The sequence below is a fragment of the Rosa chinensis genome, chromosome 1 (assembly GCF_002994745.2).
Source record: "Rosa chinensis cultivar Old Blush chromosome 1, RchiOBHm-V2, whole genome shotgun sequence".
Lineage (NCBI taxonomy): Eukaryota > Viridiplantae > Streptophyta > Magnoliopsida > Rosales > Rosaceae > Rosa > Rosa chinensis.
This window is the reverse complement of record NC_037088.1, coordinates 67,736,747-67,753,477: the sequence shown is the minus strand read 5'-3', so window position 1 is coordinate 67,753,477 and position 16,731 is coordinate 67,736,747. Positions and strand designations below refer to the sequence as shown.

Genomic DNA, 16,731 nt, shown 5'->3' with positions numbered 1-16,731 from the left:
TCTTTTATACGTGCTATTCAGTTCTTGCCCCATAGATAGATAGCAAACAAAGAGAAGTACAGAAGATCTGTATTTGAGATGACTTCATCAGTTCCAGCAGGTATACATCTTGTTCTAAAGATGTGCATAATTGTTTCTCTATAATTATATATGCATCTGTGTATGTGAGTGCAATATATGTGTTTGTGTTTATATGCAATTGTATTAGTTTTCAGTTTTTGGACTTTCAGTTGGTATCAGAGCCTTATTGCATATGTCATAAACCACTTCAGATTTGTATGTTGGGTTTTGCACGTTTTCTTCCTAAACAAATTATAATAAAATAAGGACACTAACTTATTAAAATATAAGTCTTGTCTCTAGCAAACCCAAACCTTGGCCTACTTGCAGACCCAAAGTTCATTTTTTTTTTATGACAAGCCAAAGGTCACGTGCACACAACACATATGCTCAAAATCAAGACCTCTATTCACTGTTGTCTTTTATCTGGTCGTCTTCAGCAGTTTTTCCAGATTTGGGAATTAGGGTTCTAGAGAAAATCATTATTGATCCTGTAAATTCCGCATTTTTGAACCAAATTGCTGTAAGATACAATTTCGATATGCCTTTGTATGTTGCTGTAAATGTTTATCTTGCTCCAATTAACTCCAGCAGCAGCAGGAACACCGGGTTAGTTCCCGTTTTCAATATTTTTTTTTTATGTATATATGATTCTTGATTGAGCATCTGAAACACTAGAAGCATTCCTGGCATGCACCTAGGTTAGAGTACATGGGGACCAGATGAAATTTACTTTAACATGATTGATCTTGAATTTTTTATGTTTGGAATTGGTTGAAAATTTCTGAATGATCAATTGTCTGCTCTTGAATTCTGGTTGAGTTATATATACATTTGTTTGTCTTGAATTGTTGACAAGATAATCTCCCATTTTGGTAATCCAACTTTCATAATTTTGCTCATGAAAATTCGTTGATGAACAGGTTGTTCTCTTTCTTTGGTTTTAACTTAGCTTGCTTTGTTAGAAATTAAGGAGTAATAACCACTAGTTCTAGATTGCAAGATGGTATATTGACGCATATTGTACACATCAATCTGTCAATGTATTGTTTTGAAATCATTTGGATATAGAATTAGGAAAATTGTGTCTTTATTTCTTTTGGAACAAATTGTATCTTCAACAGAAGGATTAACTTTATGTTCTTAAAAAAAAATAAAACAGTGCATCATGAAGTATTAAAAACTAAATTCAGAGAACTGGACTTTTCTTCTTGCTATACATGTGTTGACTGTTCCAGGGATACTTTGGTTTTTAATATTTTGGTTTTGCAAAATAAGAAACTTCAGCAATAACATATTCTTTTGCCATACAGGTAAGATTTGTTATTGAAAATTAATATGCATATATTGGGGATTCTGATTACCATATATTCTGGTTTGATTTCAAGTTGTTTTGTTGTGACTTGATTTCTGTTGTATTCATAGTTTTCTGAAATTTATTTTCGACAGAAACTAAGGCAGAAAACTAAAGTTTTCTTTTCTTTTCTTTCCTAGCTTTGAACACCTCAGGATTGTCCCTTGCAACCATTGAACCTCTCAATGGTTGTAACTTTAAGAAGTGGAAGGAATCCATAGAACTTTACCTTGGCCTTCAGGGAATTGATTGGTGTCTAACTGAGCCCGAACCGCTGATAGATGACACTAGCTCTGACCTAGTGATCGTGAAACATAGAGAATGGGTTAGAGCCAACAGGATGACCAAGCTTATTCTTAAGCAAACCATGACTGCTGTGGTTAGGGGGAGTATTGCTGACAAAGACACAGCCACTGAGTTTATGGCTGCTATTGCTTTGAAGTTTCGAGAGAATGAGAAGGCAGAGATTTCTCTTCTGCTGGATATGTTGATGGGGATCAATTATGATTCCTCTAAGAGTGTCCGTGAGCATATCATGAAGATCATTGACATCACCACTAGGCTTGGAGATCTTGAGATACCCCTGCCTGCTGAATTTATAGTGCATCAGTCCCTAAGAACCCTGCCTGCCTCTTTTGGTCAGTTGAAGACCACTTATTTTACACAGAAGGATAAGTGGGATTTGAATGAGCTGATAGCGATATGTGTGCAAGAGGAAGATAGGATCAAGAGGGATGGACCACTTGTTGTGAATCTGGTCTCAAAGTCGAAATGGAAGGGAAAAGGCAAAGTTGTTGCCTCTAGTGCAGTTGGTTCTGGAGAAGGTACCAGTGGGACCAAGCCTTACAAACTTGGCCCCAAGAAAACTGTGAACAGCAAGGGTAAGAAACCAGGAGTCTTCAAATGCTTCTTTTGTAAAAAGGAAGGTCATATGAAGAAAAATTGCCAGGGATTCAAGGATTGGATGGCAAAGAAGGGTAAGTCACAGTTAGATACTTTCTCTATTGAAGTTAATTTAGTTGATTTATCGCCTAGTTCTTGGTGGATTGACACCGGCTCACCGATTCACATTACGAATTCATTGCAGGGCTTTCTAAGCAAGAGAGCTCCAAGGAAAAATGAGGTGCAAGTAGCAGTTGGGAATGGCATGGGAGTGGCTGTGAAGGCTATAGGCACAGTCCGTTTAGTGTTAGGCTCAGGCACTCATTTTGATTTGAGCAGTGTTTTCTATATTCCCTCGATGAAGAGGAATTTAATTTCTGTTTCTCAGTTAGTAAAACAAAGATGTACTTTTTACATCGACTCTTTCGGAATAAAAATCTCCCATGATTCTCGTTATATTGGCTCAGCTTCTCTCTTGAATGATTATTGGTCTCTTGAATGTTCTTATCCTAAAGAAATATTGCTGATTGAGAGTACACAGAAAGATATAAGTAAAAAGAGAAAACACAGTGAGAACTCAGCTTATCTTTGGCATCGAAGGCTTGCACACATATCTAAAGATAGATTACAGAAAATGGTGAAAGAAAACTTGCTGCCTGCACTAGATTTTTCAGATTTTGACACTTGCATTGAATGTGTAAAGGGAAAAATGACTAAATCCAGAAATAAGGAATCCAATAGAAGCACAGAGCCATTGCAACTTATCCACACAGACATTTGTGGACCTTTTGCACACCAAACTATATGTGGTAATAAATATTTTATTACCTTTATAGATGACTGCACCAGGTATTGTATTGTTTTCCTCATTTCAGAAAAATCACAGAGCCTAGAAAAATTCAAAGTTTTTAGAACTGAAGCAGAAAAAGAATTGGGAAAAGAAATTAAGGCAGTGAGGTCAGATAGAGGAGGGGAATATTATGGTAGATATACTGAAGTTGGACAGCAGAAGGGGCCTTTTGCTTTGTATCTGCAGGAGCATGGGATACAAGCTCAGTATACAACTCCAGGTACACCAGAATCAAATGGTGTGTCAGGGAGAAGAAATAGAACTCTTCTTAATATGGTGAGGAGTATGATGTGCACATCAGGTTTGCCGAGATTCTTATGGGGAGAGGCTCTTAAAACTGCAAATTACATTACAAATAGGACTCCAAGCAAAGCTGTGGCGAAGACTTCTTTTGAGCTGTGGAAAAACAGAAAACCAAGTGTGCATCATGTGCATGTTTGGGGTTGTAAGGCTGAAGCACGACCATATAACCCTCAAGAAGGAAAATTAGATCCGAAGACAATCTCAGCCCACTTTATTGGATATCCAGAAAATTCTAGAGGTTACAGGTTCTACTGTCCTTCTCACACCACAAGAATAATTGAGACCAACAAGGCTATTTTCCTTGATGAAATCAATTATTCTCACTCATATGAAAATCTTGAACTTGAGTTTCAAGAGTTACCTGAAGATGAGTCTGAAAATATTGGCATCCCCATCACTTTTGAAACTGCAGCTGGAGATATTGAACAGCCTCAACTTGAGGTTGTTGCAGAAAATCAAAATAACAATTTTGAAAATGTAGTGGGTGAACTGGATGAAGTAGAGCAAGAACCCGAGCCTCAAAACTTGCAAGAAGCACAAGTTGATCCTGAAGCAGCCCCTCAACAACTTAGAAGATCTGGAAGAATTAGAAAACCTGCTATTAACCCACAGGAGTATATGGTGTACTTGCAGGAAGCTGAATTTGATTGGGGAGAAGATAATGATCCGGAAAACTTTAGTCAAGCCATTAATAGTGATCAAAGCTTAAAGTGGACAGAGGCAATGGAAGCAGAGCTGCAGTCCATGTATGATAACAATGTTTGGGAGTTGGTTGAGCCTACTGGGAGTCATAAACCGATTGGTTGCAAATGGGTTTTCAAAACTAAAAGGTGTGCTGATGGGTCAGTGGAGAGATTTAAAGCTAGGCTAGTGGCGAAAGGGTTCACACAACAAGAATGAATAGATTTTAATGAAACATTTTCACCAGTATCTACCAAAGATGCACTCCGAATCATAATGGCTCTAGTAGCTCATTATGATATGGAATTACATCAAATGGATGTCAAAACTGCATTCCTCAACGGAGATTTGGATGAGGAGATTTATATGAAACAACCAGTAGGTTTCATAGAGTCTGGAAAGGAACACTTAGTGTGCAGATTGAATAAATCCATTTATGGATTGAAGCAGGCATCGAGGCAATGGTACCTAAAATTTGATGCAGTAGTTACTTCTTCTGGTTTTGTTGAAAATCTTGTTGATGAATGTGTATACATGAAAATCAGCGGCAGAAATTTTATTTTTCTGGTGTTATATGTTGATGATATTCTGTTGGCAAGCACTGATAAAGGGTTATTGCAGCAAACAAAGCATTTTCTTTCTGAAAATTTTGACATGAAGGATTTGGGAGATGCTTCATATGTTCTAGGGATTGAAATTACCAGGGATCGATCTAAACATCTTTTAGGTTTATCTCAGCAAGCCTACATTTCAAAAGTGTTGAAGAGATTTGAAATGCATACTTGTTCACCTGGAGCTGCACCTATGTCAAAAGGTGACAAGTTGAACAAAAATCAGTGTCCTAAGAATGAGTTAGAGAAGGAAGACATGAAAACCAAACCTTATTCCAGATTGGTGGGAAGCCTAATGTATGCACAAGTGTGCACTAGGCCTGATTTAGCCTATGCAGTGGGTATGTTGGCAAGATTTCAGTCAAATCCAGGACATGAACACTGGATTGCTGGAAAGAAGGTGTTAAGATATCTTCAGAAATCCAAGGGTTATAGTTTGGTGTATTGAAGAGTCAAAGATCTTGAAGTGGAAGGTTATTCTGATGCAGATTTTGCAGGACATTTTCCAACTTCAGGAAAATCGACATCAGGCTATGTCTTTATGTTAGCTGGGGGTGCTATAGCTTGGAAGAGTGTAAAGCAAACACAAATAGCAACCTCTACCATGATGGCAGAATTTATTGCTATTTATGAGGCTACATGTCAGGGACTATGGTTGAAGAATTTTCTTGCACAGACTAAACTAGTTGATAGCATCATTTCAAGACCTTTGAAGATTCATTGTGACAACTCTGCAGCAGTTTATTTCACAAAGAATAACAAGAGATCCACCAACTCCAAGCACATTGACTTGAAGTATTATAGTGTCCGAGAGAGAGTAAAGCATAATGAGTTGATTATTGCCAAAATCAACACTTTGAACCAATTAGCAGACCCTTTCACTAAGCCATTAACCATTGCAGCTTTTGAAAAACACACTGAAAACATTGGCATTCTGCCTACTCTAGATACTTGAGCTTTGTGGGAGTTTGATTGCTAGATTCAGTGGGAGTTAGTGTTCATGTAGAAAAACTGGAAATTTTATTCCATTAAGTTGCAGAATTTTCTTTTGGTTGTATTTTTGAGATCTCATTGAGTTGTGAATCTTATGAATTTATGTACAATAAATTTTTCCTTTTACTGGATCCAATTGCGTAATTTTGTTACTGCAGTACTTGTTTTATTCTTGTGATTCTTTCAAATAACTATTTCATAATTGTATACAACTTCAGTTTATGAGTTATTTTGAATCATTTTAGTTTCATTCCAGACTTGAGCTGGATAACACATTTAGAATAGTTGCTGATGCAATTATGTGTTGAGGTTCAGGCATATGGAACCATTTAGAGGACCATATACAAATGCATTTAGAAGATTCATTAAACCTGCATTGTATATATTAAGTGACATCTTTTGTCTCATGTAGTTCATGGTTGTGATGATATGTGATTGTGGAGTAGCTGTGCTTTTAAGTGCAACCTTTTCTGCAGTTCTTCATCATGATTATGGATTGACAGAGATTTGATTAGGTACTTGAATGCTTTTATCTCAGGTGCACACTTTGGATTAATTACTATGTCTAGAACTACAGTATTCTTGTTGTATAAACTTGTAAATGTTCAAGTGGGAGATTGTAAGTTGAAATTGAACAATTACAAGCTTATATTTAGCACAACAATTACTGTTATCAATAGAGCAAGTAATTAGAGATATTAAGTCATTCATATTCCCTGTTAAATATATTTATTATATGAATCAAATGAATATATTGGGAAACCTAAATAGCTTGAATCAAGCACTAAGATGTCGGAGTACATATATCATAGTGATTACAGACATTATTGTGATTACAATTATCCTTTATGGGAGGGCATTGTATTAGGATGTTTTCACTATAAATACTAGGTCCCTGTACCCTCTTTTATACGTGCTATTCAGTTCTTGCCCCATAGATAGATAGCAAACAAAGAGAAGTACAGAAGATCTGTATTTGAGATGACTTCATCAGTTCCAGCAGGTATACATCTTGTTCTAAAGATGTGCATAATTGTTTCTCTATAATTATATATGCATCTGTGTATGTGAGTGCAATATATGTGTTTGTGTTTATATGCAATTGTATTAGTTTTCAGTTTTTGGACTTTCAAAACCACGATACCATCTTCTCCGGAAAAACCAGGGTCGTGTAATTTTTGGAAGAATCCGTTTGATGGGTTCCAAATATACAAGTTTCGGATAGACTCAAGAGCTGCTGCGTAGCGGCCATCCAAGTTTTGCTCAGGCTCAACAAGAGCTACACATACCAACCCATTGCAGGAGCCTAGTAGCTTTACACGATACCCACGATTATTGAATGGACAGCCGACTTTTGTGACTCCAAACGACGGCGTCTCCAAGTCTAAGGATTCTACTTGAGAGTGGGCGGCACCGGTGCAGAGGAGGAGTCTACGACTTAAGGTTTGCTTCTCGGATGCTAATTTCACATAGGATTTCTTGAATTGTGGGTCGTCACATATAATGGAATGCCACCGTTTTGAAACAAGGCTGAATCGGACCAAGGGTTTTTGGGGAACCCTGTGAAGGATTTCCACTATCATATCTTCCGGTAGGTCTGCCATCCCTATTGCTCCAAGGACAGATCGATTATGTAGGTCGTAAGCAATTTTATGACCCCGTGTTTCAATTTATATGGTGGGATCAATTCTGATCCCTACCACTGGAATATTTACGATTTACGCTAAGGGGTAATTTTCATTTTTCGGGTGGACGAAAATAGCCATGCATGTACTTAATTCTGTCTTATTAGAGCAACTCCAACAGATTCCATATATTTTGATTTTTCTCTACTTTAGGGGAAAATGAGCCTCTTTTGCTCCAACAGATTCCCTATAACTATCTCTATTTTAGGGAAAATGAGGAGAGAGAAAACCAAATTCCCTATATTTACAGCAAACTCCAAAATTTTAAAGAAGAATATGGAGATTTTTATAGATTATTGTAAACTAGGGAATCTGTTGGAGTTGGAGAAGAAAAATAGGCTAAAGGTTTGACTTTTGCTTCTCTATAATACAAAATTTATAGGGAAGCTGTTGGAGTTGCTCTTAAAACCGGATAGGTATAAGTTATCAGCTATCAGTTTGACTTTTTACCGTACCAGTGGTAACTTGGTCACGTTCTCCTAGTCAGACCAGGAAAACTTTGATCTAATAGTGGTTTAACAGCTTGTCCAATCCACACTTATGGACTTATGGTTGAATGAAAAAACAGCTTTGCAGGAATTGGTTCAGAAATTGAAAGCATTACCCAAAACCCTCTGAAGAACGAAGAACCCTAAAACCTCCTCACTCGTTAATGGCGTCTGACCCTCAAATCCTGCAATCGTTGCTTGGAATGATTCATTAAAATATTAAATGAATAATCATAAAGTTTCTGTTTGTTTTACTGAAATAACCAAACTATATGTATACAGAGCCAAAACTTGATAAAATAGCACATATCAGCAACAAAATTTACTAAACATCTAGCGATTACTTTCAGATACAAAACGCACTGGCTAAAGGATTCAGCTAACCAACACCCATGCTTTCTGAAGTACAACTCTCCTTTTTATTTGAAGTGAACACCAACTCAGAATAAGCATTTGAATGCTTCCCGTTGCAAGTCACTGGTTCTTCATCATAGTTAGACAAGAGCGCTCAGAAGCATTTGTAAGTCTCTAGCCATGCCACCCTACTGCCATAGTAAATAATATGATTCCTGAAGTATTATATATTCCAAACTGACATTTTACTAGAGCCAACATGGACATACTTACAAATAACTTGTGATTCTAGTCCGCAAGCCTTCTTCAAGATGGTCAGTCTTGCCTTGCACATAGCCAATTAGGTGGTAAAACATTTTCTAAAGGATCCGACATAAAGAACTTTGAGAACGTGCAGTCTCAGATTCAACATCACTCTTCAGAGGATACACTTTCAAGAGCTGAAGCCCTGCGGAAACGTGCAAAGTATCGAGGATATGACACCTCACTTTTATTTGACACCACCGATCTCTTCTGCCTTGCTGAAAAACCTTTCCCAGAAATTGAATCATACAAATCACCCAGGTCCATCTCTTTCCTAACCGCACCACTTTCTTGTAGAAAGCTGGAAATTGGTAACAAAAAGATAAAAGAACAAAAAAGTAAAAAAAAACCAGTCTAAATTATACATCAATATATGAATGTAAGCAGCAAAACAAAACCCTATAAGTACAAAGAATAAAATCCAATACATGGAACAAACATACCGTTGCCGAATAATTTTAAAAGCTTCCTTTGTTGCATAAGGTAGCCCTGTCTTTGGATCGCGGTACCTACAATATCAAATAAGTTCATTAAGCGGACTTATAACAGTATATGGTCTGACTGACAACCTTACAGTCTACGTTTCCAACATCATCAATCCTCACACTCTATGGGTGCTCAGTCTGCTTCTCTAATATCTACTATCACAAATAAACAAAGAGCAGGACACAAGCATTCATTCATGAGATGGCATGCTTATTAGAGCATTGTTCAATAGTGGGTAACAATTGTGACAGATATAATACCAAAGGTTTTCTCTTCATTATGAATTTAATCTTTGCTCTTATTTCTTTCTTTTCCTGAGTTCACACTTCAACTAATAAAGAATTGAAGCACAGCATCAAAGTAAAAACCATATGTTCCCTAGCTAATGTTGCCTACTCGAATATTAAATGTGACAGTTGTATTAGCGCATACACATATACCAGAAGCCACATCATTAAATAATAATACTTACTTGGCAGGTAAGCCAGTAACTGCACAGACAGCTTTCTCAGGATCTGGGATAGAAGAACAAAAACACATGCATTATACACATTGTTCCGGAACATCCTTAAAAAAGTAATTTTTCACTACTTACAGGGAGCAGATGTTGTAGCGAGATCAGAATGGAACGATAACCCTCTGCTGAATTCCAGATATGAGTTACCTAAAAGAAATGCAATGGATATTTCTTTATCAGAATACTATATTTGTCAGAATGATGAAAACCCGGGTATAATTGCAATATTTGAAAGAAAGAAAATATCAGATCAGAATAAAGTAATGACAGAAAGCTTACCATCTTTTGAAAAATAACGTAGTTGTGGACCAGTATAGACAGCCTTATGCACAATTGCTCGCTTCTTAACTTCTTCCTCCCTTGCTAGAACACGTTCCAAATTCCTCAAGTTGATAATTTCTGAAGATACATAGGTATACAGTTCAAGCCTCAATTTCAAATAACTACTTCAGTAGCCCCAGTTCACATCAAAAAGTAACTACCAATACTGAGACCTATAATCCAAACCTGTTTGAGCAGCTTCCAGAAGCATCTCTTCCTGGCTCATCCTCTTCTCTTCGCCTTCCTTTTTTCTCTTTATCGGCTAATGTAACAGAAAATCAATATTCATTACAAACACAATCATAATTTGGAGCATAGCCAACACCCAAATACCATCGACACTTACCCTCATGGTTGCTTGCAAAGCAGCACGATTTGCCTCTCTCTCAGCTTGCCTAACAACCACTGCAGTTCTCGTAGATTTCCTCACACTTCTCTCCCCTTCTCCATCCTCAGGAGCATCATGATGATGCTGTTCAGTTTTAGAAGAAGATTTCGGCTTTTCATTCTTGGAGCTGTCTTCTATCTTCGAAAGCACTTTTATCTTCTTCTTCTTGCTTGGCTGCTTCCCTGGAAATTTCAACCGCTTCTTCGTCCGTCTGCAAATCAAAATCCAATAAATTCCAACTAAAATAACTCCAAATGTCACATTGAGTAAGCATAAACACTAACCTTTCCTCTCCCTCATTGTCTTCTGCGCCTTCGTCCGGGTCAGGCTCCTACATCAATTTAACCTAACTCTAATCAAAACAGAAATGCTAGAGAACTCGAAGTTAAACTGAACAAATTTAAGCACTGGTACAAGAGAGAACTCACATCTTCATCGAAATCGCTATCAAACACATCAGCAACTTCAGGCTCTGCTTCATAGTTATCATCTTCTTCCTCCTACCACAATTTCCATATCCATAAATCACAAACAGTGTTCACCACTACAAATTACACTGAACAAAAATTCGAAAAGAAAAAAAGATTACATCTTTAAGCGCCTCTTGATTCCAGAACGTCTCGTCCTCTTCGATTTCTTCATCCAGTAACTTCGTCATCCTGAAATCATCGAAAAAGTTACACTCTTGAATTTGATCGAACCAATCGAAACTCATAATCTCAGGGATTGAATTATCAATTACCTCTTCCCTCTGGTGGCGCGTGAGGTGCGATCCAGAAACACGGCCGGGTCATCTTTCGGGTCCTCCATCGCGAAACTAAACCCTAGACTCCTACAGAGCTTCAATCTCAGTCACTGACTAAACCCAGAAAGCTCCGACCTCTATGAGATTTAATAATGCTAACGACACGTCGTCCACCTGCTTAATGACACATTCACTTATAAGAAGATGGACCCTTCATAAATCATCTAAAATAGTTAATATGGTAAAATTCAAAGACAGCAAGATAAAAATATCGAAAATTGAATAAGTGTCCGACACGGCGACACGAAAGTTTCTTTTCTCATCCTTTTATCAATAATACGTGCATCGCACGGATATAAAGTTAGTCATCTTATATAACACGTCATCCACTACTTTTTTATAAATATATGACACGTGATTTCATTTGTAAGAATATGAACTTATGATTTTGTATAAGTAATAAAGAACATTTTTGATTGATCAAGGTTTGAGCTTTCCTCAACTTTGAGTGTAGCTGAACAAGTACTTGGAGAATAACTATGAGCTTTGCCCAACGTACTCTGAGTGCATTACACGAGTATGAAACTATTTGTTTTATATGATATGTCGTCTACTGCTTGTTTGTAAATATACGACACGTCGTTTAAATTGACTTATAGTCTTGTATAAGTAGCAAATAGCATTTTTAATTGATAAAGATTCGAGTTTTGCACAACTTTAAGTGTAACTGAAGAATTACTTAGAGAATAACCATGAGTTTTACTTGAATCTATAGCACGGGTATGAGACTAGTCGTCTTATATGACACATTGTCGACTGCTTGTTTACAAACTTACACATCGCACAGGTTTATACGACGTCATCGCTTGTTTCCAAATATGCGACGCGTCGTTTTACTTGCGAGAAGTTGGGACTTATCGTCTTGTATGAGCAGCAAAGAACATTTTTGATTGATCAAGGTTCGAGCTTTCCTCAGCTCTAATCTGAAGAAGGAAGAAGTCGGAGAATAACAACCTGTGAGGCTCTGAAGCCCTTAAAATGGCGACCACCAATCTCCGATGCCCTCAACTAGCGGCGGCGCCGCTTCCGCTGGGCCGGGCCAGGAGGCCCAGCAGCGGCGGAAGAGCCCGAATCCCAATCGGGGCAGCCCGCCAGGTGTCGAAAATCCAGGCCTTTCAGCGCAGCGACATCGACGGCTTCGCGAAGCGGATAGCCTCCGGCGAGGCCTGGCAGGACGCGTGGCGGTCCGCCAACGACGGATTCGAACGGTTCTTGTTCGAGGCCAAGAAAACCGCCGAGCGGTTGGACCGGCAGTACTCCGTTTCGCGGCGGCTCGATTCGCTCGCTCAGTCCGCCATGATTCGCGCGCGCGAGATTGATAGGGACTTCGAGATTGGGACTCGCTGGCGCGCTTTTTCTATGGATTTCGCCAGAAATTTGCCTAGGGTTTGTTCTTCTCTTCGTTCTTGCTTTGGTTTATTATGTACGCTGCGACGTCGTTTTGGGTGCTGAAATGTTTTTGGTGTTGTTGTTGCAGTACAGGAAGCAGCTTAGTGATTTCTTGGACACCCCAGTTGGGAGAAGCTTTGCGGTAAGAAAAGTTTTAACCTTGAATTTTGTGGTAAAGGTGTTGAATTTGAGCTCAAATGTTTAATCTTGTTCTGTTTTTTGGATGATTTTGAAGACGATTTTCTTCCTGTGGCTTGCATTATCTGGGTGGCTTTTTCGGGGTCTGATACTCGCCACATGGGTGCTGCCATTTGCTGCTCCTCTAGTCATTGGAGCTGTTGCCAATAACCTTGTTATTAAGGTATAATTACTTGCCTGGCTTAGACATTGTAATATGTGTTATTCGTTAGGGATTAGGCAATTCGAAGTTTGTAAGTTTTATCAGATATTTGTTCAAATGGCTAAAGGGCTGAAAACTTGGACAGGGGGCTTGTCCTGCTTGCAAGAGGCAATTTGTTGGATACAAGAACCAAATAATTCGATGTCAAAGCTGCGGAAACACTGTGTGGCAGCCAAAGAAAGGAGGAGGACCGGACTTCTTTAACAGAGATAGGAGAGGCTCTTCTTCGTCAAAGAAAGAGCCGGAGATCATTGATGTTGAGTTTGAGGAGAAATGAAGAGATGCTCCGAGTTGTGGAAGATCACCTTATGGTAGTTTGTTACATTACATACAAAGATCAATGACAACTAATGCAAGAGTCTTTGCTTTTCACGTCTTCAATATAAAGTCTTGGTCTTGGATTTCATCTTGGTGTATATTATGCCTCCTGAATTTTGGAAGTGCTTGTAAGAATTGTTCAACTATCAACTTGTATATCTTTTCTCTAGTTAGATGGTTAAGAAACAAAATGTATGGTCTTTCTTTGGAACATGTATTATATTGATAGGCAGGTGTTATAATCCAAAGTGGATAAAGTTTGTGGGTGATCGGTATAAAAGACTTTACTCCTGGTAGAGCTGCAAGCAAGAGAACTGGTCTGTTCAGAAAGAATCAAATATATGTGCAATTTTGCTTAGATCTTTGGTATTGTGAGTACTTGTGTCCCATCGAGAACTGTTTGTATTGTCTGATTCTTGTGGAGACATCTCGTTTTCTGTTTTGACGAGAGATTAGATATCTTACACCAGCATGTTACATATAAGATGCAGATATTGCAAGCTACACATATTTCCTTAGCATCATTAATGCAACTGTAAGAGACTAGAAATGCTTGTCATCCAGACTAAAGATTGGTTTTCATCTTTGAACAAGAGCTTGATGTATCCACTGTTGCTCCTTAGGCTGATTGAAAGGTTTCCCTGAACTTCCCTTGTTCCCTCCACCACATGCAAAATCTTGTCTGCAAAGAGTTTTAAGTCTTGCTTCACAATTCTACTAAACAATTAAAGTCATGCCAAACCCAATAGAAACTATGACCTTACATTCTGTTGTTGTGGCTAAGAATCCCAAATGCTTCTTCTGGAGGCTCAAAATGAGCTGACTATGCTTTGAATATATGGAGGCCCAGCCGTATCTTTTGCTTCCTGCTTGCACAGATAAGAACCTGTGTTTTATATTTCCTTACAACATAAAAGGTATTTGAAAAATCTACCCATGTATTCTTACCAGAAGGAGTGACGACAGATAGCTCTGCTTTTACTGGAAGAAAATTTTGGGTTCTTGGAAAATACGCATCGGCCTTGGCTCTTGCTCTGAGTGCTGCAACTCCCCTTAAACCTGGCAAGTCATCGTGTTAATATGCATTTTATATAATCTGGTGAAAGGAAACACTATATGTTTAAGCTTACGTGTTGCAGCGTCAGCTGTGAGTGTGATCATGTCGCCAGTTGTTTGGGTAGCCCAGCCTGAGTTAATGGCAGAAGAAACATCGATTGTCTGCGCCCCCAATGACTCAGCAGCTTCAGCACAAACTGTGGTAACCAGAGCTGCTGCAGAAGCAAAAATGTCGTCTATGTTGTTCCTTGATTGAAGTACAGTACCTTGATTGCCAATATCTTGCGCTGATTCTGATTCTGAGTCTATGCTGCTCTTGGTTGCAGCAACACTGGCGATAGCTGCAGCCAAGCGTGTGACAGAAAGGGCAGCATGAATGCTTGCTGTTTGAAGTCGAACATCCTCTTTCTTCTTGGCTTTGTTCCGTCTTAATAAGCTAGTTATGGATTCCCCCCCTAACCATCCCTTTGTATTCGTCTAAGAAAGTAAAACCATTTTCCTAAATGATTATGGTTCAAAATGTATGTGTCTGTGAAAAAAGAGAACCGGAAATAAGTGATTACCCATATGTTATCCACCCTGCTAGTGCGGCTACTGAAAGTGCTTCTCCTGCTACTTTCCGGTGGCAACTCAAACTGTATTGCTTCTGTCTCTAGCTTTTCATCTGGTCCCTCGAAGCTAAACTCATCATCCAACTTTTCTTCATGTGAAGGGAACATGTTGATCTGCATAAATAAACCATTACTTTCAGCCCTGTTGCGAGTCAGGAAGCAAGACAATGCTTTGAAGAAGAGGCATGACTAGTTCTCTCACACTGGATGGAAACATCTGTTGAAAGTTATAGGCAGAGGGGCTCCATGAGCGACTTAGAAACTCCATGGCACGGATGGGGCTATGAGGAATCCCCAAGGAGCTGCAGCAAGAAGAAGAAGAAGACGGCGATAATGTTTCTCTTCTCTGTAAGGAGCATTGGTCTGCTCTGCGCCTAGACTCCAGCTTTCCGTTCTGATCAAAGTACCCGAAAGATTTAGAATAAGTAGGGTAGTAATTCTATACTGTTTTTCCTTATAGAAAATTTTGCTAAAGTCTGTGGCAGACTCACTCTCACTGTGTTGGTTGATTGATGCTGAGTTTTGAAGGAGACTGATCTGCCCGGTGTTTCCTCCATATGACTATGCATTCAAGTTCCAACTCTTCCTGTGCAGACAAAAGAAAAGGATATAGATATATAAGCGAACTGTGATTTCTATTTCCATTTGAATTATGTGCATGGATTTATATGTGATGACAAGAACGAAAACAAAGGACATGAAACCTGAGCGTGGCTGGCATGCGCTTTAGACAATAGTTATGAAATCGAAGAAAGCGAATAAATAGTTTCTTTAACAGGAAAGCACTCGCTAGAAATATGTGCCAGTTTCCATTTTTTCGGTACTTTTCACCCAACTTGGGTTCTGGGAGTGAGATATAATACTGTTGAAAGTTAATGCACATTGAAAGTTAATACTGTTCCACATCAAATTACAACAGTGTGGTATCAAAGCCACAAATTCTAACAAATACCAAGAAATTTACTATATGTAGATTAATTCCAGACATAATATTCTCAGACGGATTTGGATGATCTGAAATTTCGATCTCTATGCAGATAATTTACTATATAAATTAGTTTCGATGTACGGAGAAGACGATCTGGGACCATTTCATTTGTCTGATTTTGGATGGTCTTGGGAAGCTTAAGGAACACTAAAAGATGGCAAAATAGTAGGTAAAGATGCGACATTTCTGGCCATTGTTCTTGATATCAACAAGCGCAGCTAGCACAGTAGGGTTGAGGAGGGGTCTAGTATCACGTGGAACCAAGAAAGATGACCAATGGTTCTTCTTGGTCTCGTGCCATTTCTATTCGAGGCCAATCATTCTAATCGTACATGCAAAGCTGCACATGCATATATAGGGATCCATGCACATTAATCTCTGATTTTGATGCAATCACCTCCTTAGCACATAGAATTAACATATGGTAATCTGGTAATTGATCAGGTTTGTACGTTATTTTCCTGGCCAGATAATACCATAAGGAGCATTCCACTGACACGATCGCTTTCGCATAAAATTATTGGAACAAGCCTTCGGTACAGTTAAACTCAAGTAAAAAAGCAAAATCACCAAAACCTAACAGTAGAACTACAGAGAAGGGTGCAACACGAGACCTTCTCAGGAAGTAACCCATCCTAATACTACCCTCACCCAAGCAACCTCACTTGTATGAGTTGGTTTTCATTGCCTCCGATATTTGGTTTAAAAAAAAAAAAGTGGCAATTTGGTACAAAGACCGTCTAGTGTCATCTCCGAGCAGAAGTAGAACCTGTACCCGTAAATCATAGCAACAACAAAATTGGAGGGAATAAAAGTAGCAACCAGGTTACCGATTGGAACAGTAGCATTGCCAACTGTGCAGAACCTGAATCCACAAATCCATAGCAG

The 16,731-nt window shown here is 38.7% G+C and overlaps 4 protein-coding genes across 8 annotated transcripts; 2 read left to right on the top strand and 2 right to left on the bottom strand.

Annotated features, from left to right (window-relative positions):
- The first annotated feature begins 404 nt into the window (after positions 1-404).
- LOC112181468 (retrovirus-related Pol polyprotein from transposon TNT 1-94) lies at positions 405-7,615 on the top strand. The gene is given in 3 exon segments (XM_024319823.2): positions 405-669; positions 1,555-2,391; positions 2,502-7,615. A coding segment is annotated over 1 exon segment (2,628 nt). The 5' UTR covers positions 405-669; positions 1,555-2,391; positions 2,502-2,561; the 3' UTR covers positions 5,190-7,615.
- A 511-nt stretch (positions 7,616-8,126) lies between these two features.
- Positions 8,127-11,195, bottom strand: LOC112196024 (SWR1 complex subunit 2). Of its 5 annotated transcripts, none has more exons than XR_002934890.2 (12): positions 11,019-11,195; positions 10,866-10,935; positions 10,705-10,776; positions 10,561-10,607; positions 10,235-10,487; positions 10,075-10,150; positions 9,847-9,966; positions 9,646-9,714; positions 9,523-9,565; positions 9,008-9,073; positions 8,531-8,865; positions 8,127-8,452 (listed from the first exon to the last, which is right to left on the bottom strand). XR_002934890.2 is itself a non-coding variant. In XM_024336290.2 (11 exons), the coding sequence occupies exons 1-11, from the start codon at positions 11,084-11,086 to the stop codon at positions 8,673-8,675; spliced, it is 1,077 nt and encodes a 358-aa protein (XP_024192058.1). In that variant the 5' UTR covers positions 11,087-11,195; the 3' UTR covers positions 8,127-8,672. The 5 variants fall into 5 exon arrangements, 1 of the variants encoding a protein (XP_024192058.1); XR_005804536.1 differs by having other exon boundaries at positions 8,127-8,449; XR_002934887.2 differs by having other exon boundaries at positions 8,535-8,865.
- A 726-nt stretch (positions 11,196-11,921) lies between these two features.
- LOC112185082 lies at positions 11,922-13,436 on the top strand. Its single transcript, XM_024323287.2, has 4 exons — positions 11,922-12,467; positions 12,559-12,612; positions 12,706-12,831; positions 12,956-13,436. Exons 1-4 carry the CDS (start codon positions 12,060-12,062, stop codon positions 13,145-13,147), a joined length of 780 nt encoding a protein of 259 aa, XP_024179055.1. The 5' UTR covers positions 11,922-12,059; the 3' UTR covers positions 13,148-13,436.
- Positions 13,437-13,653: 217 nt separating this feature from the next.
- LOC112185072 (VAN3-binding protein) lies at positions 13,654-15,870 on the bottom strand. Its single transcript, XM_024323281.2, has 7 exons — positions 15,347-15,870; positions 15,058-15,249; positions 14,808-14,969; positions 14,319-14,721; positions 14,137-14,247; positions 13,953-14,054; positions 13,654-13,870 (listed from the first exon to the last, which is right to left on the bottom strand). Exons 1-7 carry the CDS (start codon positions 15,422-15,424, stop codon positions 13,713-13,715), a joined length of 1,206 nt encoding a protein of 401 aa, XP_024179049.1. The 5' UTR covers positions 15,425-15,870; the 3' UTR covers positions 13,654-13,712.
- Between the last annotated feature and the right edge of the window lie 861 nt (positions 15,871-16,731).

What these genes read in the sequence shown, in the direction of transcription:
- LOC112196024 (XM_024336290.2), bottom strand. Translation starts at nt 11,086, where the DNA reads ATGGAGGACCCGAAAGATGACCCGGCCGTGTTTCTGGATCGCACCTCA. An exon ending in ATAGCGATTTCGATGAAGAT is followed by an intron (nt 10,608 to 10,704) that starts GTGAGTTCTCTC and finishes AAATTGATGTAG; the next exon opens with GAGCCTGACCCGGACGAAGG. An exon ending in TCTGGAAGCTGCTCAAACAG is followed by an intron (nt 9,967 to 10,074) that starts GTTTGGATTATA and finishes ATGTATCTTCAG; the next exon opens with AAATTATCAACTTGAGGAAT.
- LOC112185082 (XM_024323287.2), top strand. Translation starts at nt 12,060, where the DNA reads ATGGCGACCACCAATCTCCGATGCCCTCAACTAGCGGCGGCGCCGCTT. An exon ending in TCGCCAGAAATTTGCCTAGG is followed by an intron (nt 12,468 to 12,558) that starts GTTTGTTCTTCT and finishes TTGTTGTTGCAG; the next exon opens with TACAGGAAGCAGCTTAGTGA. An exon ending in CAGTTGGGAGAAGCTTTGCG is followed by an intron (nt 12,613 to 12,705) that starts GTAAGAAAAGTT and finishes ATGATTTTGAAG; the next exon opens with ACGATTTTCTTCCTGTGGCT.
- LOC112185072 (XM_024323281.2), bottom strand. Translation starts at nt 15,424, where the DNA reads ATGCATAGTCATATGGAGGAAACACCGGGCAGATCAGTCTCCTTCAAA. An exon ending in AATCAACCAACACAGTGAGA is followed by an intron (nt 15,250 to 15,346) that starts GTGAGTCTGCCA and finishes TACTTTGATCAG; the next exon opens with AACGGAAAGCTGGAGTCTAG. An exon ending in GCAGGGTGGATAACATATGG is followed by an intron (nt 14,722 to 14,807) that starts GTAATCACTTAT and finishes TTACTTTCTTAG; the next exon opens with ACGAATACAAAGGGATGGTT.